This window comes from Pelodiscus sinensis, chromosome 10 (assembly GCF_052426305.1).
Source record: "Pelodiscus sinensis isolate ZL-2025 chromosome 10, ASM5242630v1, whole genome shotgun sequence".
Taxonomy (NCBI): Eukaryota; Metazoa; Chordata; order Testudines; family Trionychidae; genus Pelodiscus; species Pelodiscus sinensis.
The window spans coordinates 33,974,698-34,002,453 of record NC_143061.1 but is presented as its reverse complement, the minus strand read 5'-3'; the positions used below and the strand labels follow the sequence as shown (position 1 = coordinate 34,002,453).

General features: G+C 41.5%; 1 protein-coding gene across 1 annotated transcript in view; it reads right to left on the bottom strand.

The window, feature by feature from the left end:
- Window positions 1-27,756, bottom strand: part of SLC9A9 (solute carrier family 9 member A9) — a 402,473-nt gene that overhangs the window by 173,453 nt on the left and 201,264 nt on the right. Inside the window, exon 9 of the mRNA XM_075937666.2 lies at window positions 23,817-23,905. Within this exon, the coding sequence (XP_075793781.2) occupies window positions 23,817-23,905 (89 nt within the window). The remainder of the gene's footprint in view (window positions 1-23,816; window positions 23,906-27,756) is intronic.

Below are 27,756 nucleotides of genomic sequence, written 5' to 3'. Positions count from 1 at the left end.
AACTAATAATTAGCTTGCAGGGATTTAAAGGAAAATCCATTGACTAGCCAAAAATTAGTTGTGGCAGTGAAATGAGCATATTTTGGAAATAGCTTGGAACTATCTGAAGTAAAAAACAGATTTTAATGTTGTTTCTCTGACTGACTGGAGGGCAATTATGGTAATGGAAGCTCCTTATGAGCAGGTGAGGATGATAACAGGGTTAACACTCTGTTTATACATTTAAAATTAAAACAAATTATACAGTAACAGACAATAACAATAATGCCACGTTATTATGGCATCATTAAAACTAGGCTTTTAATGTCAATAGTGGGTCCTTAGCTATCCAGAAGAGTCTGTGTTTTATTAAGTTAGCCACCCGGGACAGTCTGTCTGTGCACAAGCCACAGAGAAATGGTGTGGGTTTAGACAGACCATCGACTGATAGCAAGAGACCTGTGACAGACTGACAATACCCTGTAATATGCAGAATGAACCTTACTGAATTAAGCTGAACCTTATTGAATTAGAGTTAATACTCTTGGGCACATATTGGAAATGCAAATGTCTATGTTTTATTGTGAGATTGCATGGAACTTCTTTATCAGGAAGACAAAATTAATGCAATCTCTAGACAGTATTAGGCAGTCAAAAGTTTTTTTAGAACAATATGTGTAAAGTGGATTTCCTTGGAAGTATCTTGGGTGAGGGGCATGCAAATTATCCTCTGGAAGCCAATCTTTTAAGATACAGCTTGGAGAGAGATACTCTGTCTACTAATTACCCACTCCTGGAAACTTCAAATGAAAAACCCCTGCACCATGTATTCAAATTGCCCTTTATGTCATGAGTACAGTTGTTCTGAGCTGAAGCTGTGATGAAGTGGAAACCACAAGGAATCCCTTAAGATGGAGGTTCAAAGGACTGATCCTTCCAGAATCCATGTTAGAGTTGGGGTTATTAGCATGTGTATTGGTTCTTTTATTTTTTAAATGCCATTTCTCACTAGTGTTTACCTTAAGAATAAAATAGGCTTGCATAAGAAGTCATGTAAGGTACCTAATAACTATAGCAATTACATCTGTTATCTGTCTCTGAGGAGAAAACAAGCAGGTTCTTTGGACAACTGGTCTGTGCTAGAAAGTACACAGTGAAGCCAGGGAGCTGCAGCCTGGAAGTACCCTGGTCAGATGGGAGATGGGATGCAGGAGAGAGAGGCAACAGCTGGCAGCTGGAACCTGAGTGGGTGCCCTTGCTAGGCCACTATTAGGAAATAAAGGCGCAGTTGCCCTCAGTTTTGACAAGTGCTGTAAAGGATAATTTTTAAAACATTCTGCAAAAAGGAAGAAAATGTGTGACTTTGCTGCGGTCATTTTCAGTTTTTTGTTCCTCATAGCTAAGAAAGGAGACTTTGAATGGTGTGACTCAACTGCTCTCCTTCTGCTCAGTGAAAAATAGCAATATCATTTTTATGAACCAATTAATATATTTACCTTTGGTATTTTTGTGTTTAGGTAAATATTAAAGGAACAGATTGTTGCTGATGTTTTAAAAACAAAACAATGAATCGATCTTCTCTCTTGCTCTTCACCCCTGCATTTTCCTATGACTTGCGATCCTCGTACTAACCTCCGGCCATCAATTCCATTTCTAAGAGACTCAAAACAATTTATTCAACTTCAATTTGCTGAGAGGAAAAAACCTCTATTCTCTAATATTAATTCTTGAAGCAAGTTCAAAAACAATTTTCATTCCTTGCCAAGTTTGGGGTGTTTGAAAGATATTCATTTTGACAGTTTTTGAAATATTAGGAGCTGGCATCCAATGCAACAGCCCAGAGCTTATCAGGGGAATAAAAAAAACCCCTTAAGTCCATGCCATATTTTCTTTTAAATGAATGACATGTTTTCTGACAGGAAGCAGGACTGCAAAAAGAATTATTTGTCGCCTTTATGCCATGATTATCAGATTTCAGTCCCCAGGCAATTTCCTTTTACTGCAGGAGCCAACATATTGCACTCATTCTACCTAAATAAATTCCTAGATGATGTTTAATTGCAGCTCCCTTCTTTGCAGATTGACTACTTTTTTAACCGTCCAACTCTTGCAACTAGTCCCAGACAGGACCTTTAACTACCACAAATGACAGGAGGATTTCTGTTTCCTCTCATTCAAGAAAGTGACTGCCCATGCCCCCACCCACCCAGAGCCATAGCCCTGTTCCCAGTCCCAGCTCTATGGGATGGTGAGGGGTGTGGACAGAGACAAGGGGAGGAGGGGGCACAGTTCAACACCCTCACTCCAGAACTGTTCCTGCACCAGTGGTGATTTCTGAAGTCTTTTTGCATCTGAAATCTTGAAATCAGGCAAATGAACATATACAATGCAGAAATGGAGATGTACAGACCATATGCCTAGTTGCACAAACTTAAAAATCCTTCCACTAAAACTCTGAAAATAGTTTCTCTAAGGACCATGCTGTGACCAGGTTCTCAGTTCTAATGGAAAAGAATTCTAATTTGCAAAAGTGTGGAGCCCTCAAAAGACTTAATTTTAGTTCAGGCCTATACCATTTAAAACACTTAGACCTAAAAACAGAGGCTGGTTTTCTGAGAGGTAAGTGCACGTTTGTGAGAAAATACTAAAAAATCCTTTATAAACAAAACACAAGCAATGGAAAGCCCTCCCATAATTCAAGAAAAGTCCATCTAGACTATTACACATCACACAATGCTGCCCAGCGTAGGACCAATTATTAACAGAGACATAATCCTGCAAGTTTCAGGAGATGCAGAGTTATGACAAAAGGCCTGATTAATAATAGGCTCCTAATTAAAACAAGGTTTGCTTAATAACTTTCTTGCATTCTAGTGAAACAAAATACCATACCACCAATTGTGAAACAAAATAGACACTGTAGTTCTGGAAATTAATTCAGTAATCAGATCGTTCACCGATAATCCATCTCCTGAAGTTACATACTACCATAATGAAAAGATGAAAGTGTTTCAAACAAAGCATTAAGTGGAAAACAGGTAAATGTAGAACTTAATTAAACCTTAACGAAGCATCCTGATTTTATTTTGTTTTTTTAATTGTACTAGTTTATTTGCAATGTGTCACTCAGAGTCTGATTGAAATCTCATTAGAGTCATGGGGAGTGTTTTCATTCACTTCATTGGGCTTTGACTTTGTTAGTTTAATTTCTTTATTTGATGACTAAAGAGACGCTGTTAAGAATCTCATTTTTAAAATGTTTTGTCTTACTTCTGTTATAAATTTCCCATGTTAAACTGGAGTTAAGTGTGTGTACGTCTGAATTTAATGGTAAAAAGGATATAGGGAAGCAGCATTTATCCCCCAAACAAGCATTACAGTCCCAGAAAATTCATGGTTAAAGTTAATTTTAAAAGAAATACTACTGGGAGGGGATATGACAACTCTACATTGGGATGGAAGGGGTTGAAGAACAGTACTCGGCCGAGGTAGCCCTTCCCTCTAGCTCTGCAGAGCATGCTCCGGTTGGAGAATGGATTGAAAAGGAAGCAACTCTGCCCAGAAGGACAGACCTACCCCAAGGCTCCTGAAAAGGGTGCTAGAGAAGCCCCAAGAGGCCTGAACCCGATTGGGGCTGATGGTTTGGTTACATTTTCACCTAATTTGGGACTGAAAGTGGAGAGAGGAAAGCAATAGGAAGAAGTGACCTGGGGGCAGAGGAACAAAAATTGTTGCCCTTCTAGGGCCCTGAGTCTCAGCATGGTGGAGTGGGTGGCCAGGGGTTTTCCTACCCCTGCCCTCACTAGATGAGTACCTTGAACCACTTGTACTCCTCACTACACCTCTGAGTAGAGGAGGACCAGGGCTTTAAAACTAGCCCACTGGGAGGGGGTAGCAGGTATGCTAACCACTAGATCACCTAACCTGCCAAGGACTCAAGTATAGAAATGCATAGTTAAGGCACCAAAGCAGCCTGATCTCTGCCCTGTAATGGCACCAAGCAAAAAGCATACAACTATGATAAGTGCCGTGATAGGATTTGAGGCCCCAGATTACATTAAAATGATTTTTATTTTCTGCTCCAGAATTGTGCTTCTTTTGTGTCTAGTTCATTGCCATGCACAACAGACATTCTATTTTCTTTTGCTTTTCCTCATGTCACCCCAATCCCCAATGGAGGCGGTGATAATGAGGAAAGGAAATGGCACTGAGTTTGTTCAGTGCACATACTGAGAAGCAATTCTCACCCTTTACTGAATTAAGGAGCAATGCTAGCATTGTGCATAAACACACACCTGACAACCTGGAGTGTTGCTATATGCTGGTCACTCACAATCTGACCTTTCTGAACACTGTCACACTGCAGGTCTTGGATGAAAAAAGCCATGGAGGTACATTAAGGGGTATATTGTGGGGTAAAATGACATGCTCTGCCAATGAACCTGTTGTCTGATCAGGAATGATCTCCATGCAGTCCCCTGTCAGAACACTAGCTCATGGAAGGGAGCCATTTATGGAAGTAGTTTGCATGTTAATACAGTTTTCATGGTATATATTATATATGCTCCCATTTGGAAATCCTTTATGCCTGTTTCTGTATGCCAGGAAGAATTAAAATGTAGCTTTTAATTCCAATAGGTGTGTTTTAGCCAATGGCTGACATCCACAGCCTCTTCTCAAGTACAAGGCATCATCTCAACAATCAGAAGAGTTGTATTAATATTTAAAGAAAACGCTTAACATTTAAATAAATTGTCAAACCTTTAATAAAGCTGTTGGGAAACTGGTTTGCATATGACATTATGATCCCTCCTCAAAAATGTTACTTTTCAGCAAGGTGGACGCTGCTAGAAGCAAGCATTTATGCCTGGTAAGAATAGCTTTTGAACAGATGAAATTTCTGATGCCTGTGCTGAGCAAAACAAGATCAGCTCTCTTTTAAGTGAAGACCTAAACCCCAAAACAATAGGTTGTAAAATGTTATGATTCACAACAACAACAAAAAGATACTAGCACAGATCAATCCCTCAAACACTGTGAAAGCAGGAGACAGGCTTGATGGGAATGATTCATGTTACAGTAAGTCTATGTACTATGTGGTGTATTAAAACTGATGTGGTGCAGGTGCTGTTTATGAAAAGAACAGATTAAAGGGCATGGCATTGAACTGCAGAAACAGAAGAGCTTTCTGTAAGGGGAAACCCAATATTTTTGTTGTTGCTAATAGGAAAGGAGAACTGCATTCCCAATGCAAAGAGCAATGCTGTACTCAATGTCTTCTTACTATTCTCTATCCCCTCCTGTGGTGCTGAAATAAAATGCTTTGTTTCAGGTAGCTAATTAGTAGAATGCTATGACCCTCATACCTGTTGATGTAAATGTATCTTTATTAATGCCTTTGCTATTTAGCATCTGTCTACAGCACATTGCTAAAAATTGGGAGAAAGAATTGTTGGCATATTTACTGCAGAATTTTAAGGCTTTTATTTTTTTTAAATGCAAAATTAACAATATCAGTCAGTGATGAATAATTTTGCTGGGAAATTCAGATGAAAGGACTGAGTATTAAAATTAAATAAACATTGTTGGTGTTATGATTCTCCTGGTTAAACCGAACAATGAGCAGCTTTAATTTTCTTTATGGTAATATACTATGCTGCAAGATACATCTGGTCAGACAATGAATTGTGGAGTAATACCACGTTTTTTAATTTTCCTGTTAAACACACAGAGTAACTGGAGAAAACCAGAGTGTATTTCATTTTCTTAATTTCAATCAATCAATGTCAAGGGCAATAGTTATTACAAACACTACTCCTGTGACAAATCTTCATCTAAAGAAATGAAGACAGACTGTTTGTGAAGAGGTACATTACCCTTCCAGCTCAGTCATGGTTGCCGCATAGCAACATCCTTCAGGCCAAGCATAATGCTACTGGAACTTCCTGCCTCAATTTCTCTCCCTGACATAGGATTTTTTCAGTCTCCACACATCAGTCTGTACAGGACCTATGGCTTAGTCTTCCAGCAAAGTCACAAACAGACTTAGTCTCTTCTTTGGTAGCAAGAGTCCAAACTAAAAAGTCCCAAACAAAAATATTATTTTGTATTTCAGGGGCTTCTCTTGACCCCACTCCCTGAAGCCTGTTTCCATCTCATCTCTCAGCTACCATTAGGTATAGCTACCCAGCTGGTGGAAATAAGCTTCACTGGGCTCCAGAACCTGAGCTCTAGTGTAGCTCCCACAACTTCAAAGTGATGTTGACAACAGCGTTCCCTGTAAGAGGCACACTTGGGTGGCCATCCAGGAGAGATTCAAATGCCACCCAGCTAATTAGCAAGTGCCCACAGTCAGTAGCAGGTGTTTCTATTGGTGCTGCACATCCACACATGACTCAGTGCACATACTAACATTTATTCTGCACACGGATGGGAAAAGTTAGAGGGAACATTGGTCTACCTAGCTATTTCTAGGGTGTTACCAGAAGCTCAAGTCTATTGACTAGGTCAGGAGACTTCCTGCCTCAGGCTGAGTAGATGTATCCTCCTCCTCCTGCATTCATTTCCTGGACTAGAGCATTCAGCCCACAGACTATTTCCCCTGAAATTCCTGTCCTCCTGCACACCCTGGCTCAGGTCCTTTCATCGGAGTCCATCTGCTTCCTAGGGTTCCACAAAACCTCTCCAGACTCATCTCCCTCAGTCCTTTAATAAGGCCCACTGTCCATTAAACTATCACATGATCCTTCTTAGTCTTGCCTTCTTAGCCAGAAAATAATTAATTAAGGTGTGGCTGGCTACCATCTCTCCTTAAAGAGACCAATCATGCTATGACAGGATCCAAGAGGGATAGAGACTGGATTAAAAAGTCCTGCAGCTCTAGGCCAGATTTTTGTGCAGGGGTGTGAATGGTGACCAGTAGGCCCACAAAATAGCTGGAGCAGATTAGCTTCCCAGGAAGCAAGTCTGGGGCCTACAAGAGAAATTACAGGTGTTAGACTGGAGATCTGCTTTCCTCCAGGGGCAAAGGGTCGGATTTATAAAGATATGTTGGTGCCTAAAGATGAAGACAGTTGCCTTGTGGTATTTTTAAAAGGCACTGAGGCACCTCCCTTATACTGAAATTAATAGGAGTTAGGCACCAAAGCACTTCTGAAAATTCCAGTAGGCACAACTTCCATTCATATCAATATAAGGTAAGCACATAGGTACTTTTGAAAATCCCAGTAGGTATCTAGCTGCACTTTTAGACACCTAAATCTCTTTAAAAATCTGTTAGCAACTTCAGTGTAGGCCCATTTTGTTTTCAGACTGGGCTTATATGTGCCTGTTTAAAGGTTTTATTCTTGAGCTGACCTGGAGAGAAAGAAAGCCATAGAGCTGTTTTATCAGGAGGCAGATAGTAGTCTCAGGAGGTGGGAGTAGGATAGTTTGGGGAACGAACCCAGATTGCTGACTTAATTCCAGGGCCTGAATCAAGACTGGAACTCCAAAGGGGATGGTAGGTGGGGTGAGTGTTCCCTTCTTCCCTTGGCATTTGCAGAATTGCTGGGAATCTACAGGTCAAATAATTGTAGGCCCTTTGCTAAGTGGTAGCAGATTTGAGAGCTTTGTAGGGGATCAGTTTCCTGTGGAAGAGAGGTTGGTATCACAGATTCAGAGTATTTGTGTCCTAGTACAATTTCTTTATTTTTTAAATGTGCACAGATCCTGTTTACTGTCAGCAGAGAGGGCTAAAGAAAGAGCAAAACTGCACATAGTTCCATTTGCGGAAATCCTGTTAAAGATACTCTGTATATGTCCATCTCTGATGCCAAAAGTGGCTTCTTCCTCTTTCCTTTGGTCTGAGCACACTGTCCCACCTGATCTCTAGTCTCTCACCTGAGTATTCCCTGGGGGTATGTCTATACTGCATTTCTCTTTTGAGAGAGGAATGCAAATGCAGCTGAGCAAAATTGCAAATGAAGCGCAGATTTGAATTTCCCACACTTCATTTGCATAATTGCATCCGGGCGCTATTTTGAAATACCCTATTTTGAAAAAAGAAACCCTGTGTAGACATGGTTATTTCGAAAGAAAACCCTTCTTTCGAAATTACCCTTATACTTCATTTTATAAGGAGTAAGGGTAATTTCAAGAGACAGGTTTTCTTTCAAAATAACCACGTCTAGACAGCATTTCTTTTTTCGAAATAGCACCCAGACACAATTATGGAAATGAAGCACAGAAAATTCAAATCTGCGCTTCATTTGTAATTTCGTTTATCTGCATTTGCATTCCTTTCTCGAAAGAATGTACACATACAATGGCCGTTATTCTGAAATAACTATGCGATCATCTACACAGCAATAGAGTTATTTTGAAATAATTTTGAAATAACAGGAGGCTTATTCTGACTTCTGTAAACTTCATTCTATGAACAATAACGCCTATTCCAAAATAGTTATTCTGATATAGGGGCTGTGTAGACACTCCACTTCTGCTATTTTGAAATAGCCCCTCACCCAGGCCATTCTAAGTTATTCCTCCCCAGTGCCTCCTGGGGCTCTAAATCAAAATAGCATCTCTACATTAGGGAAGCCTGCCTCGGACTAATTTTGAGGCTTCCCTTCGGTGTAGATGTGCTATTTTGAAATTGGCTATTTCAGAATAACTTATTCTGAAATAAATGTGCAGTGTAGATGTAGCCCTTGAGTCCCTCTGATAGCCCATGAGCAAGATTGAGAGCAGCCTTTAGCAGCAGGATCTAGTTATGAGGGCCCAGCTTCCACTCAGAGCTGACCAAGATTCTGGTATTCCCCAGTCAGCCTGGGTTGAGCTCCAAGAAGGAACTGCCAGGCCTTAGCTAGCAGCAACTTTTATAGCAGCCTACCACATCCTGATTGGCTGCAGTGAAGGCTGCCCTTCTACCCTGCTCGGAGGACCTCTCCACTGCTTCTGCTGCTGTCCAGGGTGCTGAAAGGCCTCCAGCGGGGAGGTCAGGCTTTGTCCGCCCCTCACACATACAAAGAGCAATCTTTAGCCAGGTAACACCAATGTCTACTGGAGCTAACTTCTTACTGAATCTGTACTTGAAAGGAAGAAGTAGAAAGTGCTTCACCCACACAGACCCTTTAATAATAGCTGAGAAATGGATGCTGTAGCCAGCCCTATGGACACTGCTCTCTATTTAAACATATTTATGAAGTGTATGATGCTGAGAACATATATTGACAATTTTTAACATGCACTGAGGACCAGAAGAATTGCTGCACTGGATCTGACAGCTGTGCCGTCCTGTCTCTGGCAATTGCCAGTACCAGGTATTTCAGAGACAGATGCAAAAAGCCCATAGTACACATCATGGCACAGAGACTCAGGCTATGTCTACACTGCAGAGCTTTTCTGGTATATAGGAGGTATCCTGGAAAAGCTCTGCCATATCCAAGGAACACATCTGCTTTTTCTGAACAGTTTCTGAAAAAGCGGACATGTTCTTTCAGCATCCCTGTATTCCTCATTGTATGAGGAATAAAAGATGTTCTGAAAGAGGAGGTTTTTCCAAAATTTGGCGCCATGTAGATGGGCCAAATTTCAGAAAAATCTCTTCTGGAAAAAAAGTGAAAGCAGGTATGCAAATTGTGGTTTGCAATTTGTGTATCTTCTTCTGATTTAACTCTGCAGTATAGACATAGCTGCTGAGTGTGACTGGGTCTTGTGCAGGGAGGGTACGCAGCTCTTGCCCTCTCACAGAGACTAGCCAGAATCTGCTACATGTCACAGTCTTGGTTTGAAGACTAATTAATTGATTTGTTTAAGCCTTGCCTGGCAATTTGTTCAATTATTTCTATTGAAACTTCCTAGATCTTGTAATGCCTAGGAGTTCATTCTTCACTGGAAAAACTTCCTGAGACAAGTCTCAACAACAGATACCAAATTAGACTGGTCATTTCCAATCATCACATGTGTGGTCCTTTTGTTTTGTGTACACTGCTGTCCTACTAATCAAGCAAGCACATTCCTTGTAAGGAGAGTGTCCTGGAGCCTAACTGTACTCTCCATGATGTTGTAAGCCAAGAGACAGACAAACTACGTATCAATAAATCTTGGCATCTCTGCAAAGTGCAAATTAATTATCTGTAAATGATCCAAAGTATCCAGCAGTGCAACAGAATTTAGCAAACACTGCCCAAAAATGTGTTATTCTGAATAAGAACACAGTGACATATATCTTCACTAAAGACTTTGCCTCCCTATTGTTCTATAAATGTCATACAAAGACTGTACCAGACCCTTGCACAAATGTAGAAGGCCGAGGATGGGAATACAAAGAACCTTTCTTTTCCTGTCCTTGTGATCTTTGCACAGAAGCCAGTCACTCTCCTATGTTCAGGGGCTGCTCTTGCCTGGCGCTGCATGAGTGCTAGTCACCCTGAAGGCGGAGGAGCCAACCCCGCACCCTCTAAAATACAACTGCTCTGTGCAGGATCATCAACTCCCTCTCTTCATGCATCTGAGAGTTTCATAAGTACTTCATAAGCCTTCACAAGGCTCTCCTTGGGCTGGTGAACTTTATGTGTGTCCCAGGACAATTATCTTTGGTAAATACATTCAGAATGTTTGATTTGTTACAAGTATCAGAGGGGTAGCTTTGTTAGTCTGAATCTGCAAAAACAATAGAAGTCCTGTGGCACTTTATAGACTAACATTTATTAGAGCTTTTGTGGGCAAAGACCCACTTCCAGAATTTACACTACATGCATCTGACAAAGTGGGTCTTTACCCACAAAAGCTTATGTTCCAATAAATCTCTTCACTTACAAGGTGCCACAGGACTTCTTATTGATTTGTTACATGCATTTGTAATTATACTTATTGCAGAGAGAGAGGTTGGCAAACATGTTTTTTACCCACACAATCTCATTTCTCACAGTTGGGGCCCTCCTTAATTTTTGGTCTGCTCCAATTAACTCTTTGATTTTATTTTTGCTCCAGAATTTTGGGTTGAAAACAGCCTTGACCAATACATATAGATGTATTGAAATGTTTTATCTTTCTGTCATGTAAATATTCACTGAGATATCTTCATCAACATTTGAGATTCAGGAAAAATGTAGAGAATGATGGAACTTGGTATTGGGGCACTGCAGAGAGAGTATAATGAACTAAACATTCTTCTATCTCCCTTATGCATAAAATGAGCTGCTTCAATTTTTCCTAACCCCATGCATGCTCTTTTTTATGTTAGTTTCTGATACTATTCTATAACCATACTTTGGATTCAACAGTTTTTCCTTGCAATATCTCTGGACATGACTGGCACCATACTCCACTTGTTAAATGATAAGCTGCAACTAAACTTAGATTTGCTCCAAAAGCAAATATGTAATTCTAGATGGAACTGCGTGATGGGCCATACTGATGCTAGTTTGCTATGTCTCTCAAATCCATCAAGGGATTATAGTGGTTTGGATAACATTTTTTGCAAAAACAAACAAACAAACAAATAAATAAATAAATAAATAAAGTTTTTCATGGTGCTTTTTATGGCTGTTTCAATTATTTAAAACAAATTAAAGTAAATTTGATTCTAAGGATTTGAAGTCACATTTCATATCAAACTGTCACTGTGGAAGGAGCGAAAACCCAGCACCATCCACAACTTAAACCAAAGACTCAGAAATTAGCTGCCTCAAGTCTGATCCTCAGTTAATTGAAAATCCTTACAACTTGGAGCTGTACAGCTCATGGGTTAAGGTGCTCAGAGGTGTAACTGAAAAAAAAACTTTAAAAACAGTGAATAAGGTACTGCAGAACTATTTGTTGTTTTTTAAGTTTTTTCATGAGTTAAGGGTATCTTGCATTTTAAAAAATCTCCATACGCTGGATATCTCTATGTTAAACATGGCACATTAGAAATTCTACAAAAAAGAATCATGTCCACGCAGGTTATAATTGCTATCTCCATCCGCAGGCATGTGGGTTTTCTTTGGCATGATCCTGTAGTGTAACTTTACTCATCTGAACAGTCCTATTGACTACATTAAAACTACTCATCTGAATAAAGTTACTTACCCACATGGGTCTTTGCAGCTCCGGGCTCTTTATTTTTATTCTAACTTCTAGCATCTGTAGGATCTTGGTGGTGAAGTCCTGCTTAAGAGCTTATATGACATCTTTTACATAAAGTAGTTTAATATTTAGGACAAAAGATTTTCTCTGTGTGGTAGGCATTCCCAAAGCGGTTTGCTAACAGGCTCAGTGGAAATATATGGTTAATTTTTTAACTAAAAATGCATTTGAGCAAGGTGATTACATCTTGCTTCAGAGGGCAATCTTTACAAGCTTGCTATATAACTATTTCATAACTGACTGCAAAAACAAAGATTCGACTAATTAAATGAATACAAGCCTATACACTGGATTTAATTTTTCCTCTCTGTCCTTTTCAGTAACTTCCTGACACCTTGTCCCCTGTTGTAGATGTGTCTTAGGGTTGGCTACCAGTACTTAACCCTTCATGGAGCCTCATTCAGTCAGGAAGCAAAATACTCTGCTCTCTTTGTCCTCTATTCTGTCAATATGGATCACATGAGCTCTCTGGCCAACTGTCTCTTTTCTATGAACTACAGAAGCTGGAGTATAAGGCTGTTAGGCTTTGGCCTTGTCTACACTAAAAGGAAGATTGCTGCTGCTGCGATCAATCTTCCTGAGTTTGATTTAGTAAGTCTAGTTAAGACTCCCTAAATCAGTCTCAGAAAGCAGCCACTCATGTGTCTGGTACTCCTCCTTTTGCGAGGAGTAATGGACAGGAGCATTTGCTCCCATCGGCCTCCCGCTGTGGGGATGCTGCCAAGCTCAGTTTAAGATAAGATGACTCCAGCTACATATTCTACATAGCTGCAGTTGCATACCTTAAGCCGAGCTGCCAGGTCTAGTGTAGACCTACCTTTGTCTGCAGTGGCATTTGAGTGTTAAAGCTTTTGTTGTTCACAGGAGCTTAACAGCCCCCTCTCCCAATAACAAAAGTTTTGCCCTGGCAAGTACTGGCATAAATAGTGCTTTGCTGGCAGGAGAGCACTCCAGTGGACAAAGCAAACACCACCACTTGTAGGGAGTGGAAATTTTTTGTTGGCAAAATCTGTGTAGTATAGATATGCAGGAAAGCAGATAGCCATGCCAGGCCCCTGGACAAGGGGGGTGGCTCTGCAATTCCAGAAGGGGGCAGATGGAAAGTGTGGGGGCAGAGGCAGCCAGCCCTCATCACCACCTGGAGTGTGCCACACTATCCTCCCAGCCCTTAGAGAAGGGCCACTCAACTTTGGAAGGCCCAGGGGCCCCAATGATACTCACAGCACATAGCGAGGGCCACAACTTAAGTGTGGTTGCATATACATGCACAGGGGTGGATGAGAGTGCTGCGGCCTCCCCACCCCCTTTGACATGGCGCATGCACGGGGCTTCTGCAAGCGCGGGGCCTGGGGCAGCTGCCCCGCTCACCCTGTCCCAAATCCGCTGCTGTACATGCAAATATATATGCAAATAGCTTCTCTCTCATGGACGGCATGAATGCAAGTGCTCCGGCGCTCCCGTCACCTTCTCCCTGGGGGCTAGAAATGCTGACACTCTATTCCAGAGAGCCCAACCACTTGCATCTTTCAATATTCACTCTACCTGAGAGATGCTTCACCGTTGTGGAGCATGTTCCCATTGGAGGCCACGTTCAAAGGATCCCACCAATGGGCTGTGTGTTGAGCTCTGCATAACCCTAAACCGCCATCGCGTGTTGAGTAGCCCTGCCTTCGAGCCACCTGGAGCACTCGGTGTGGTGATCCAGCAGTGATTTAAAGGGGCCAGGGCTCTGGGACTTTTACAATCACTAGGCCCTGGGGCAGTTGCACCCTTTGTGTCCCCCCGCCCCTCCCAGCCACCTGTCAGCAGACTTGTAAACATACCCTTAGATAGAAAATTGACATCAGCTTCACTGACTGCAATTACCACTCTACCAAGAAACTAGGCTGACCTTGGTTTCTCCGAGAACATAAATATTAATCCAAGTCACCTCCTTCCTGCTATCCTCCTTCTGAGGTGATCTGTTGGGCTCTTTCTTCAAACCATTCTCAGCACAGCACTTTGACTCATCTCCCTGCTTAACATCATCCTGTTCAGCCACACACCCAAAAAACAAACCAAAGAACCACAAGCTAGCAGCAGAATCTAAACCACATGACACAGGACTTTCGGAGTATGGATGAGGCTCCACCATAGGTGACTACCTATTGGCAGTACCTCTTTCACCAGCAGTGTAAGTTAACGGTACGAGGGGGCAAGTGGAACTCCAGGACCAGGCAGAGCACAATCAGGGAGCCAGGATCAAGTCTCTGTGGCTCTCCCCAAACCCTACTGTAGATGTAATAGAGAAATTCAACTCTAAAAGTTGGAATTTGCAAAAGCACAGAGTATTGGTCTAACCCTGTTCCTACTAAAGTCAGTGGTAATTTTGCCACTGAAACCAGTGCAATCAGAATTAGGACAGTGAAGAGAGCACTTTTGAAAAATTCCACTCCAGCACACTTTTCACATAAAAATCAATTAGAGAATTGTGAAATTATATATTCTTCAAAGGAGTATTTGAATAATTGGATTAAACAAAAACTTGAGCCATGATAACCAATACTTTTGGGATCTTATTTTTCATAAGACAGTATTTAAAGTAACAGTCTTAGTTTCTAAAGACAAGAGTGATATATTAATACACCTTTCAACAGACATGGCTCCTTTAATAAAAACTGACTGGCAATTAGGTGCTGGAAGCTGAGAATAAAGGACCCAGTGTAACTAACAGCCAGAAGGCACACACTTTTGATAGAGAAATTCTCCACAAAAAACAAAAACAGAACCTGAGATGTGTTTTTCTTGTGTATCAATATCTGAGGAAAATTACACTGGCCATATGTCTTATCTGTCCTTTTAGTCAGGGTTAGTCATGATTGTACTGCGTTTAGCACAGCAGAACATTGTGGTGAGATATACCTGTACTGTTAATGTTGCATACTACACATTGCTGCAAAGTAATGAGAATTTTCACAGCCAATAACAATGTATATCATGCAAAGCAAAAGGAGAGCAGATGTTTTGTTTTAAAATCTACTACTATAATTTTAACAGTGATTTAAAATCAATAAAAATGAAAAAGCTGCCACTCCACTCTTAATTCACTGCCTTTTCACTGGGTACTGCAACTTGACAGTCCTATATCAGAGGTGTAAAAATAGTGAATAATCTGTCATATTGTAACGGAGGAGCAAGATTGCCCAAGAATAACTATGAATTATGTGAACTAGAAATTTTTGACCACACCTCCTCCCCAATTTTTAAAATTCTTTCACTGTCATGGACCATAAACCACTAGAAAGCTCTTGGCTTTGATCAGTAATGACTATTAAGATTGGTTTAAACTGGAGGGTAGATGGGGACATAGTCTTTTTTTGGGGGGGAGGGGGGGAACCAGACTCAGCAGTAATAGTTCATTGTGGTCAATTTCCTTCAGAATTGGTTGATATAAAACTGAGTTTTCAACTAAATATGGTTTTTGTCTAAAGTGTCTGTTCTCTGCAGAAAATTTTTATTTAGCTTAAATAACCCAATATATTTCAATTCAAAATGGTGCCACACTATAATCATAAGTGTTGTAATCTTGGTTGCCTTAAACTTCCATTCTTCTCTATGGCCAGTCTCTCTGGTTGGACTATATCTCCTATTATGTACCATGTGAAGGGATTTGTATGCTTCACCCCCCACACATGAAAAAAAGGAGAAAGTGGTATTTTCAATATGATGCCCCATGGGAGTTATAGTTCTGGATGCCTTATGCTCCCATTTTCCTCTGTGGGTTGGGCTTTCCACTGTTTTACATCTCGCAAATTTTGACAGTTATCCCATGGGGAAAAGCCATCTATTTTCTGATTAGTTTTAGCCAATATCCTTAGACAATTGATTAGAGAATGATATAAATTGGAGATGGAAAAGACATATTAGATAATTCAGTTCCTTTCATACCAATAAAGGGTTATTCCTTACACTATGTTGTCCTGCACTTTGTCTATTCTAGGTGGTAAGGGATGACACTTCCATCACTTTTGTTGGACTATTCTAATACTTCACACTACCCAAAAGATTTTCTTGATTTTCCTATTAATTTACCCATTTCTGAATTTCTCATCGGTCATAGCTCTACTCCTTTGATCAGGGAAAGTGTCTTTTCCCCTCACTGTGAAAAATTTAGATTAAAAGAGTATTTTTGTTTTATTTTCACTGGAACTGGAAGACCTGAAACCTTTTTTTTAATCAAAAAGCAATTTCCACTAAAATAAATATTTTAATGGAAAGTTTTCAGCCAACTCAAGTTTCTATACTTCACATATTCATAAAGATTTACCACAACCCTTTTCAGTCATCTCTTAGCCAACAAAACTGCTTGTATATGGCCTTGCTCCTAAAACTAGGAACTGCTAGCAAGGGCTTCAGTATCTTCACTTTATCCCTTTGAATAGCAGATTTCAATGAAAATTGGAGGCCTGTACATTTCGCTCTTTTAAACCATCCTCAGTCATCTTCTCCAATGCTCAGATGATGTTACAGAAAAATTCTGAGTAAACATCGAGGAGACTGCTTGATTTTGACTCTGTTCTGATGGAACAAGACTGGGTACTAACGGAAACCTGCCTAGTTTTCTGCTAGCTCACCTACCCAGCTCCTGAGCAAGCCCAGGACTTCTGGGGTCTAGAGCTCCAGAGAAGATCTCCAGTTGGACTGCTTCAGAGTGGGGGCTCCGTTCTCTTTTTTGGAGCTTTCCAAAGGTTTTGGACGTTATTCCAAATCTGAATGAAACCAAATTTTGAAATCCTCTGGGAATTTGAATAGCCTTCTGCTAATTACTGTTCTACCTTCAAGTTTTCTAGTAATTTTCCAGGTTTGAATATATTATTCCAGATAATTTCCTTTTTGCAAAATGGCAAATATTTGGAGCAAATATCCTCAAACTGAATAACCTTTAACAAAACTAAAGTTCAACCCCTAAACCTCAGTAGTCAATTTTCAGCCAAATCAGTCCTTGTTCAGTTTTCACTTCATCCTTATTCTGGAAAAGCTCCATTTGGCTTCATCTAGAACAGTGCTTTCTAACCTTTGTTCAACCATAGCATTTTTGAAAGTATGTGCAGTGGCCATTAGATATCTTGGACATGGTTTGTGGACCTCTAAGAGTCTGCCGACCACACGGGTTAAAAGCCACTGTTCCCTGGCAATGACACAATTGTTCATGGAACCCTTGGACATAGTGTGCAGATCTCCAGGGCTCTTTGAATCACAGGCTGAATCTGATTTAGAATTATGTCAGAATAATGACAGTCAAAACTAAGTAAGGACTTCAGGAATAAAAGCCATAAGTGAAGTGTTCCAACTTCTACTGCAATGACAAAATGACCTTCCCCCCACCTAACCAGAAACCATGTATGGAACCATGGGAAGGTAGGTGCTGTGGTTGGAAAACTGGAAGACCATTGTATTTTGAGGAGCTAGTGAATCTTCCCAGTTCTCATGTCTGCAAATTAGAAAACAGGTTTTGGCCTACTGTTAGCAAGGAAAATTCCCAGCTTGTTAGAGAGATAGGCCGTGCCCAGCATGGCAGAGTTCACCACATAGTTTAGATAAGCTTTGGGGTAAACAAGCCTGTCGGTGTGAATCTTCTCAAGCAGTCAGGTGTTTGTTTTGGGTTTTTTCCTCTGCATGTAGTTAGTTGATGCTTCTAGAATTGTGTGTACAGACTATATATCGTTTACTGTTGCCAATGCCCTTTGGACTTCCCGAAGGACCTGGAACTGTACAGAGGTGCCTTTCAGACCTGGCTCAGAAGTCCATCCTCTGCTGAATCGGAGTCCCCAGCAAGCCAAAGGGATGTTGTAAGCCTTCTCTTATTTTCTTGTTATATCATCTAATAAACCTTGTATTTATTCTCATTAAGCGATTTGTGTCTTCTTGGTTACCCTCTGAACCTGAGAGCAGAGTCTGGCTGGCCCAGCCTCTGAAGTAAAACAGTAGGGAAGACCTGTTATAGGTACTGATAGCCACAATAACATCAAGACTACATATTTTGATTCATTGCATAATGCAGCACACAGACAATAATGATTAGTAACAATATTAAAAATTCCCTGTGGTTGCACTGCAGAGATCGTTTGAAGTAGAAGAAATTCAAAGCTTGCTACAGTGACATGCCATGATTGAATAAGCCTTAAGGCAACTCTTCAGAGATCAGACATCAGCAGATACTAGCTCAAAACTTAACATTTTGAACTGGATGTAAGTAGAATGCAGGGAAAACTAGGCTCCATTATAACATATTTTAACCTGTTTAGCAGTACCTTCTCTATCAGGCTACGTCTACACTGCATTCCTCTTGGGCAAAAGCCTATGCAAATTAAGTACGGATTACCATATTGCCGCGCTTCATTTGTATAATTAATTAGAGACTGTTTTTGTGCAAGAGGCTTTTGTGCAAAAGGAGCCATCCACACTGCTTCCTTTTTGTACAAAAACACTCTTGCACAAGAGCCGTTCTTCCTGAAAAAATCAGGAAGAACGGCTCTTGCGCAAGAGGGTATTTTCGTGCAAAATGGAGTTATGTAGATGGCTCCTTTTTGTGCAAAAGCCTCTTGTGCAAAAACGGACCCTAATTAATTATGCAAATGAAGTGCAGAAATATGTTAATCCGCACTTCATTTGCATAGGCTTTTGCGCAAGAGGGATGCAGTGTAGACGTAGCCTCAGATTGCTATTGATGTTATTGGGAGCACAGCATATCCTGCTCTAAAATTATAGTGACAGGCCAAAGATCCATAGCAGCGTTTCCCAAACTATGGGCTGCGGCCCGCTACCGGGCCACAGGAAAAAAAATACTGGGCCTCAGCATGGCTGGTGGCTGCTGGGAGGGGAGCAGAGGGGGGGCAGAGCAGGGCAAACTGGGAGGAGGTGGCGTGGGGGAACCAGCTGCCGGGAAGCAGGGTTGGGGGCAGTGGGGCTGTCCTGCGGAGATCAAGGCAGGCGGGCGGGCAGCTGGCGGAAGCAGGGTTAGGGGTAGTGGGGCTGTCCCGTGGAGATCCGGGCGGGTGGGCAGGCGGGCGGCGGAAGCATGGTTGGGGTAGCAGGGCTGTCCTGCGGAGATCCGGGCAGGCGGGTGGGCAGCAGAAGCAGGGTTGGAGGCAGTGGGACTGTCCTGCGGAGATTGGGGAGGGCAGGCTGCGGAACCAGGGTTGGGCGGGGGGAGAGGAGAGGGCTGGACAGGGGCGATCAGGAGGAGGAGGACAGGAGAGCCAGCTGCCAGAAGCAGGGCTGGACGGGGGCAGCGGGGCTGGTCAAAGGGGTCGTTGGGGGAGCAGGACTGACCAGGGGAGATTGGTGGGGGTGGGGGGAACCGGCCGCTGGAAGCAGGGCTGGAAGGGGGCAGCAGGGCTGGACTGGGGAGATTGGGAGGAGAAGTGGGGGGAAGCGGGACTGACCCGGGCACATGCAGACCCTACAGACCCTGGCAGACAAGTGAGTCTGGCCGGGGATTCCATTTTTCCCCCTGCCCCCCCCCACATACCATCCCTCGAATACAGGCAGTCTCCGGGTTACGTACAAGATAGGGACTATAGGTTTGTTCTTAAGTTGAATTTGTATGGGACTGGCTCCAGATTCAGCCGCTGCTGCTGAAACTGACCAGGGGCTGACTACAGGAAGCTGGAGGCAGAATTGCTCTGCCCCCAGCTTCCTGGAATCAGCCACTGATCAGTTTCAACAGCGGCTGAATCTCGAGCCTGGGACAGAACAGCTGGGCTGCCAGGTAGGTCCCTGCAGGACCAACCCGGCAGCACCCCAGCTGCTCTACCCCATGGTCCACAACAAAAGCCTGGTCTGCTGGGGGGGGGGGGATGCACTAGCTGCGCCCCCCCCCCCAAGCAGACCAATGACACGGGGAGCAAAGCCTCAGATGCGCGGGACCCCAGCAGACCAGGGGCACCCGGAGCAACTTTTCTTGCCCTGGAGGTCGAGGTGGCGGGACCGCTGCGCTCTGGGCGGTCCCGCTGCCTGCGAGCTCTGGGGCGAGAAAGCCCCGTTCGTAAGTGCGGATCTGACATAAGTCGGATCCGCATAAGTCGGGGACTGCCTGTAGTTGTGAACTGCCTGGCAGGTAGACACACTCAGGCAGCGTGAGCACATCTACCAGCCAGGCAGTTCCCACCTAAGGACTGATACACCTAATTATAATAAAACTTACCTAATTAGAAAATACCAGACATGTTATATATCTGGTAATTTCTTAATTTGTTTCCTGGACAAAACCCTCAAATACCAGACTGTCTGGTACAAAACTGGACACCTGGCAACCCTGCTACCCTTCCTTACACCCTCCCTCCTAGCCAGATATCCTACCCCCAATCTGCTCCTGCTCCCGCCTCCTGAAGTGCCCATGCAGTGCCGGGTCCCCCAAACCCTGGCCCAGGCTAGGTGGAGGATGCAGCCAGGTGAAACACTGAAAATGTATTCATTTTTCATTCTTTTTTTATATGCATTTATATTTTTTGAGCTGCAAAAAACAATACTGAAAAAAAAATGGGTTCCAACTAAAGTAAAAAGTTTGGGAAACCCTGATCTGTAGTATCTGAACAGGGTGGGATGAAGAGCAATGCAAGAAGCACAACTTACAGCATTATTAAAGCATCAAGGGCATTATTAAAAGTGTGGATAGCAGGAATATGGGAGCACAAAACACCTCTGAAAATTATTTGTTTTTATTGTTGGGAACAAGAAAAGAAGAGGGTAAGTTAAAAAACCCAAACCACAAGCCAGGATAATGGGGCCAAAGGGACATAATATACTCTTCCTCCTCCTCCCATCTCTAGTCATATTAATTACACACATAGTCAACATTTCAGATGTCTCAACTCTATCACTCCTAGGGAAAAGGGGGGAAAATTATGGACCTATTTCCAGTGGTCAAACAGACATTTAGCTTTCCATGACTGATAGAGGGGTACCCACATCACTATCCATCACATTATCCATGGAACACTTTAATGGAAAGCAGAGTTTTGAGCTAACACTTAGATCCTTTGAAGAGAGTTCTTATGACTCTCCTGAAGCACACATTTCTTGGAGACTCCTCCATCGTCTCCAAGTAAGAAGAAACTCTTAGCACTGAAGCTACAGTACATACATCAAGGAGAAAGACATCTCAGATTCAGGACACCTCCAATGCAACCAGTCAAGCTGTGATTGACAGACCTCCATATTGAGAGGTACCCCTGCTTCACCACTTAGCTATGCAGGGATTACGAAAACTACTAACTCAGTTTGTCAGTGAATAGTTCAGAAGATTCTTAGCATATCTGCAAGTACGATTGACCTGAACAGCAACTGATTTTTGACAGAAGATACACATAAAAGTAGAGTAGCCAGAAGTACTGAGAAATCTGAAGTGGAGTCCAGGGCAATGGAGTGCTTTGGTTTTTTATTGATAAATGATGCTACAACAGCCTGCTATAACTTAAGTATCAACTTGTGGGCCAGAGGAGAATTGCATGAAAGCTATCAAGCTGGGCCAGCCCTAGCTTCCTAGGTTACTGGGATACAGAGTTGCTCCAGAACATCAGGAGTGCAACAGCAGAATTGGGAGCTGGGGAAAATGCATTGTTACTGTGTGGTACTCACACCACACCCAGCTAGATAGGGAAGGAGTATTGAAAGATGTCAAGAGAGTGGGTCGTTTGTTGGCAGATTTATTCCTACAGCTCTCAGTTATTTGGGGTGTTTGGATGTGAGAGCTATAGGCAGCATAGGGCCAAGGATACTATAGCTGAAGCACCCTTAAGGCCGTGATACGTCCCCTTGGTTTTGACAAGCAGATGCAACAGAGCACATTGTCTTTGGCATGGAAGAAATTTGTTTCAAGGTAGAGAATTTTGAAAAGTGATCCTGACTCCCAATGGGCCAATTACTTCGCTTTGCACTGAAATATTCAAAAGGCCTTTTGTAGTTGGATGTGAATTAGACTTATAGGTGGTTTCAGAAGTGATAAAGAAGGAGCTGAGTTGACCCAATCTGAGGTAACCTCTTTCATTGCAACTTATCGTCACATCTCACATATCCACCACGCAGAGATCATCTTTATAGTAGTGTTAGCTCCACGTACAATTCAAATGTAGCCCCTAACCCCATTCCTGCTGTGCACACACACACATCTTTTGCTTGAGTTAAAAGGTGTTTTAAATTCGAACTAGCTGGGCAGTGACCTGATATGGGATACAGCTTGAGTGCTGCAGATGCTTCACTGGTCATGGGTGTGGATGTAAGTGCTCTGTGCTGGTGTAAAATCGCTCTGTGCTGGTAATACAAACTCTTGTGCAGTTCCAGTTCCAGTACTACTTTACAGGGTGACCATGTTCAACTGAGCTGGAATAGCTTGAGAGGAGTTTACAAGTTAATGCTGCAGTGAAGACAAGTCCTAAAACATTCATCATTCACGAAGGTCATCTTCTAATCATACTTGGCTCAGCTCTTAGTGCTTGTTGAGAGGTTTCCTTGAAGCCACTAACTTTCTTAAAAACAATTTAAAATGCAAATCAAGAAAAACCAATCACCTCTTCTTAATACTTATCAAATGTCAATGTACTTGGTGCTTTACAAATAAAGAAGAGATCCTGCCCCAATTAGTTTACAAAATAGTTCAGTGACAGACAAAATAGAACCGACACAAACATTAACTCATTTGCTTGTATGATTTGGAGCAGGTGAAGAGATCTAGCAGTGGTTGTCTTGTAAACATTTTGTAGAGAAGGGTGATTTGAAAAAGAAAAGAAAAGAAAAGAAAAGAAAAGAAAAGAAAAGAAAAGAAAAGAAAAGAAAAGAAAAGTTTGAGGGGAAATGGACTTCTAAGCCATTTAAAAATGTAACAAGTTTTTATAGACCAAAGTGGATACAAAAGATCAGTATTATAAATTACTATTCACTTCCCCAGAGCAAAAGTTTACAGAAGTGAGTCCTAGCAGATGTGAAAGCTTCCTTGCTGTCAAACTGTCAGAGAGAAGGAACTGAAGGTTGAAGAGCCTTGGGATTTGCTGCATCTCCCTGAGGTGTGTGGCTGCTGTCCTGCGATTAGGCAGTTTAACATTTGTTCCTTGATGTATTGCAGGGTGTGAATCATGACTCAAAGGCTTGAGTACTGAAAGCATCTCCAAGTTCTCCAAAATACTTACAACCGAAAGCCTCAAACATTTTACTAGAAACAGTTTTCTGTGTCACTTTTTCTTGCCTTCCAAATTGTTCATTTAATAGGAAACTTGCAGTCTTCTGCATATTCTTTACTACGCCACAGATATCATAAGGAGAGAGAAGTTGTTTAATGCTGGAGACTTAAGGGCTGGTCCACAGAGCTCTAAAATGCCGTTGCAAAAAATCCACATGCATTCAGTCTCTCAAAATGTTCCATTTTTACTCATTAGACCTCTTGGGTTTCCTATGCTTTGCAGCAGTTTCAGATGGAAGCTACTGTAAATTATTATTACCAGCTCTATACCTTATATCTTCTACATGGGTACTTTATATTTCTAGTGTCTTAAGGACTAGATTACTAGTTTTTTGCTTAGCAAAAGAATTGTTAATGCTTTCCAGGCAAAACCTTTACAAATATCTTTCTCTTGTAATGAAGACATAAGCATTTTCCTTTGCATTAATGAAAACCCTTCCAGCTATGCTGGCAGTACCTCTATATATTCATTACAACAACAGAAGAGACAAAGTCAGTTATTTTTGTACTCTACCTGTTTAGTTCTCATTTTAGAATCTGATGACAGATTGTTGTAGGTATAATGGGCCTGCGTGACTCCACAAAAAAGGACTGCAACAATTCCTGAAATGCAAAGAAAGGATAGAGTCAGCTGCTTCTATTTTCTACCTTGCAGAAGTCAAAGGGTGGGATTAGCCTGCTCAAAAACTAATTAGATTGTGTTAAAAGCTTTTTGTAATGCAAAGGTATGTTTTACAAGAATGTTCTTCCAACAAACTAGAATTTTGCTTTGATAGAAATCTTTGCAAATCCTCCCATTCCTTCATCCCAGGCTTATTAGTGCCATCCACTTGGACAATTTAAGGTACCATAATAACTGTATAAAACAATCTCTGCTCAAGGTGGGAGTGACAGTTATCCAAGTTTGTTATTTAATTATAAGATAATAAAATTATAGAAAATAATGAAACAGTGGCATAGGCCGAAGTAGCTGAAGAAATGTTAATTTTTCCCTCCTGAATGTGCTTGAGCAGTGGGGGCTGAAGGAGTAAAGTATGTGGAGGCCATTTTGCCCTCTGCATGTCTGTTTGCCTTGCATATTGCACACTGCTTATTACAAGGCAAACAGCAAAACCCAGCTTTAAAATACCGCTCTGGTGGGAAAAAGCTGTGTCACTCAGAATGACTGGGTCAGTGGTTGTAACTGAGCGGCAGTAATTATGTTTCCCCAGCCTATGGAAGGTATGAGGAGAGAAAAGGAGCAGCAATCTTGTCAGGAATATAAAGGTACTCATGTGGTAACATTAATTATTTTTAAAGCTCCTCTTCCTTACCAGCCCCATACTAAGCTGCTTAGAGTTGCTGATCATAAAGTAAACACAGTATAACTGTTGAGAACATTGATACATTCATACCCTCTTAAAGTTAAATATTAACTAAAGAAACCACAAAGAAAAGAAAAGAAAAGAAAAGAAAAGAAAAGAAAAGAAAAGAAAAGAAAAGAAAAGAAAAGAAAAGAAAAGAAAAGAAAAGAAAAGAAGGGAAAAACCAGTGGCCAATGGTGACCACAAAAGCACCTCTGGAAAAAAAAAATCTGTCTCTTAAATCTTGGGCTGCAACAAACTGAGGGGGAATGATCCTGGAATCCTTCACAGTGAAAACACGACTGCCTAGTAGGATGTAAAGCGGTCCTGGTCGGTGGGCTCACAGGGAGTCCCACTGACTTCAGTAAGAACTCACATGGGCATAGGAGCTTGCACACTTGACTTCACAATGGAGTCAATAGATGCTGCATCTTCTTAATGTCTAAAACAGGGGCTACCCTCCCTTTTGAGCAAGAGTTGTTCTTCCTCATTTTTCAGGAAGAACGGCTCTTGCACAAGAGGGGGGTTTTGTGCAAAAAGGAGCTGTCTACACAGCACCTTTTTGCGCAAAAGCCTCTTGTGCAAAAACGGCTGCTAATTAATTATGCAAATGAAGTGTGGCGATATTCTACTCCATGGTTCATTTGCATAAGCTTTTGTGGAAGAAGGCTGCAGTATAGACGTAGCCAGAATGGTGAAATTCCTGAAAAGCAGATGATGCATCTATGTAAATAATCATCTGGAGAAGGCTTAGTGAGGAGTTTTCAAATGTAGCTACTCCCTTTACTATAAGGAGCTTGAAAAAACAATAGTGCCAATGTAAAATAATCCACTATTTCATAAACAGGAAAAAATCCAGGTCTGGCGTAATATGATCAGTTACTCAAGACAGTGAGTAAATGAGCAGTGCATTCTGAAGAAGCTACAAGCAACAGGGATGTGCTGCAGTAAACTTGTCTACACAGAGAGGCTGCAGGTGCTCCTGGAAATGGGACTAATAGTTTGTAGAAGCCTCAGATTAACATGTAAGATATTGAATGCTTATCCAAGCCTGTCAGATGTTTGAAACTATGGGTATCCCTAGGCTATGTCTACACTGTAGGTTTCTTGCACAATAACTTTTTGTGGAAGAGATGTGCTTTTGTGCAAGAGAGTGTCCACACTGCCATGAATGCTCTTGCACAAGAAAGCTCCGATGGCCATTCACAGAATGGCTATCCGCGCACCAGTTCTTTTTCCGATAGGGGTTTCTTGCACAAGGAACCCCTGTTGTCTGTCCACACATGCCTTTTTGCGTAAGAGCTCTTGCACAAAAAGGCTTGTTCCTTATAGAAAGAGGAATAACTCTTGCACAAAAAGCCCTGTCTTCTATCTACTGTACTTTTTCTTGCGCAAAAATGCGCTTGTAGTATGGATGCGCTGAGAATTTTTGCACAAAAACAGCCATTTTTGTGCAAAAACTCTGCAGTGTAGACATAGCCCTACAGTTTAGTGGTAGGAGGGTGGCTGAGGAAGAGTGAGAAACATTTCCTAAGATTAAAATGAGGATGCAAAAAAGAAAAAGGCAAAGAAGAAATATTTAAAAAATGACAAACCTTATTTGAAGGGAAAAAATTTTAAAAAAACTAAAGACTAAATAAAGTAACATGATTCTTTTATTAGACCTTCCTTAGTTTTCTGTTGCTCTTTAGACTGCTAGATGTAAAAGTACTATCCACCCAAATTGCAAGTTTCTCTATTCATTTCTGGGAAGATTGAGGAATGTGCCTTTGATGGAAGAGAAAAGGGGATAGGAAAGAATAATGGCCACCAAAGAGAAAATGAAAAACCTATTCCCATTCAGCAATGCAGAATGTCTCTTGGCTTCTGAATTCTATTCGCTCGACAGTATTTCTATTGCAGTAATACAAGCTTCTTCAAACGAGGAAAATTTCACTGAGCTTTAACTGCCCTTTCTTTGCTTTTGTCATATTTCTGTTTCTTTTAACTCAGGACTGGGGCTGAATCTATAACATAAAGGTCATTAGAGTGCAGTACCTAAGAAAGTGCTGGGCATTTCAAGTTTATGGTAAGACACTTTATTCTCCCAAATGACTTCAATGCCTCTTCTAGGGCTTGAAGGCTTCCTTGTATTTTGTAGTATAAAGCTGACATGGGATTTATAAAGTCTCTAGGCCAATTAGTAGCTTCAAAATGTCCTCTTGTATAATGTGGTGGATAAATACATGTTTGCACAATCAAAAGTCAATTTTTAAAAGTATGGCTAAGCAGGACTACTTCTAAATATCACTAGCTCCTGAGCCAACAAATACAAATGGAAATATTATTTTCCTGTTCAATTTTCACTCCCTGAGTCATCATGTTGCCATTTTAAAAATTTGACTGGATTAAATTCAACCACAGTTGTAAACACTGATTTGTGACTGCCAAATGCAATGGATAATTATAGGTGTGATATGTGTCTATTTACTGGTTCCTGAGGCAATATGAAAACTAGGACAGTGGTATGTAAAAGGCCTGATGCTGATCTCACACCAGGAGTACATTCACTTAAGCAAAGCACCTATCTGAAAAACTGAAAAAAGACACATCAGTTTCAGCCACAGAGTATCTGATACAGAGTGAGAATTCTTGTTTGAGCCCTTCTTCTACAAAGGAATTTCACCACCCAATTACAGAAAGATAACTGGAATTCATCTACAAATTTGACACTGTCACTCTGGGCTTGAATAAAGATATTAACTGATGAAGACACGACAAAGCCGATTTCCCCTGACTTTGACATCCACATTTCAACATCAAAAGCTATTAATAGGACATATCCAGCCCACTTAATAAGCTTCATTAACACAGGTCCTGCAACTGACAGGTACTTCTTTTGCTATTATATATTTCTTGGATTCTGTTATTTCCATTCCAACACAACTGATGAAGTGGATCTTCCTCGTGAAAGCTCATGATCCTATATATTTTTGTTAGTCTCTAAGATGCCACAGGACTACTGGTTGTTTTTAAAGTTAGACTAACACGACTATGCCTCAGACTTAAGTTCTCCTGTCATCCTTCAAAATGGAATTTCATAGACCATCTGAACCTATTTCCAGAGTGCTT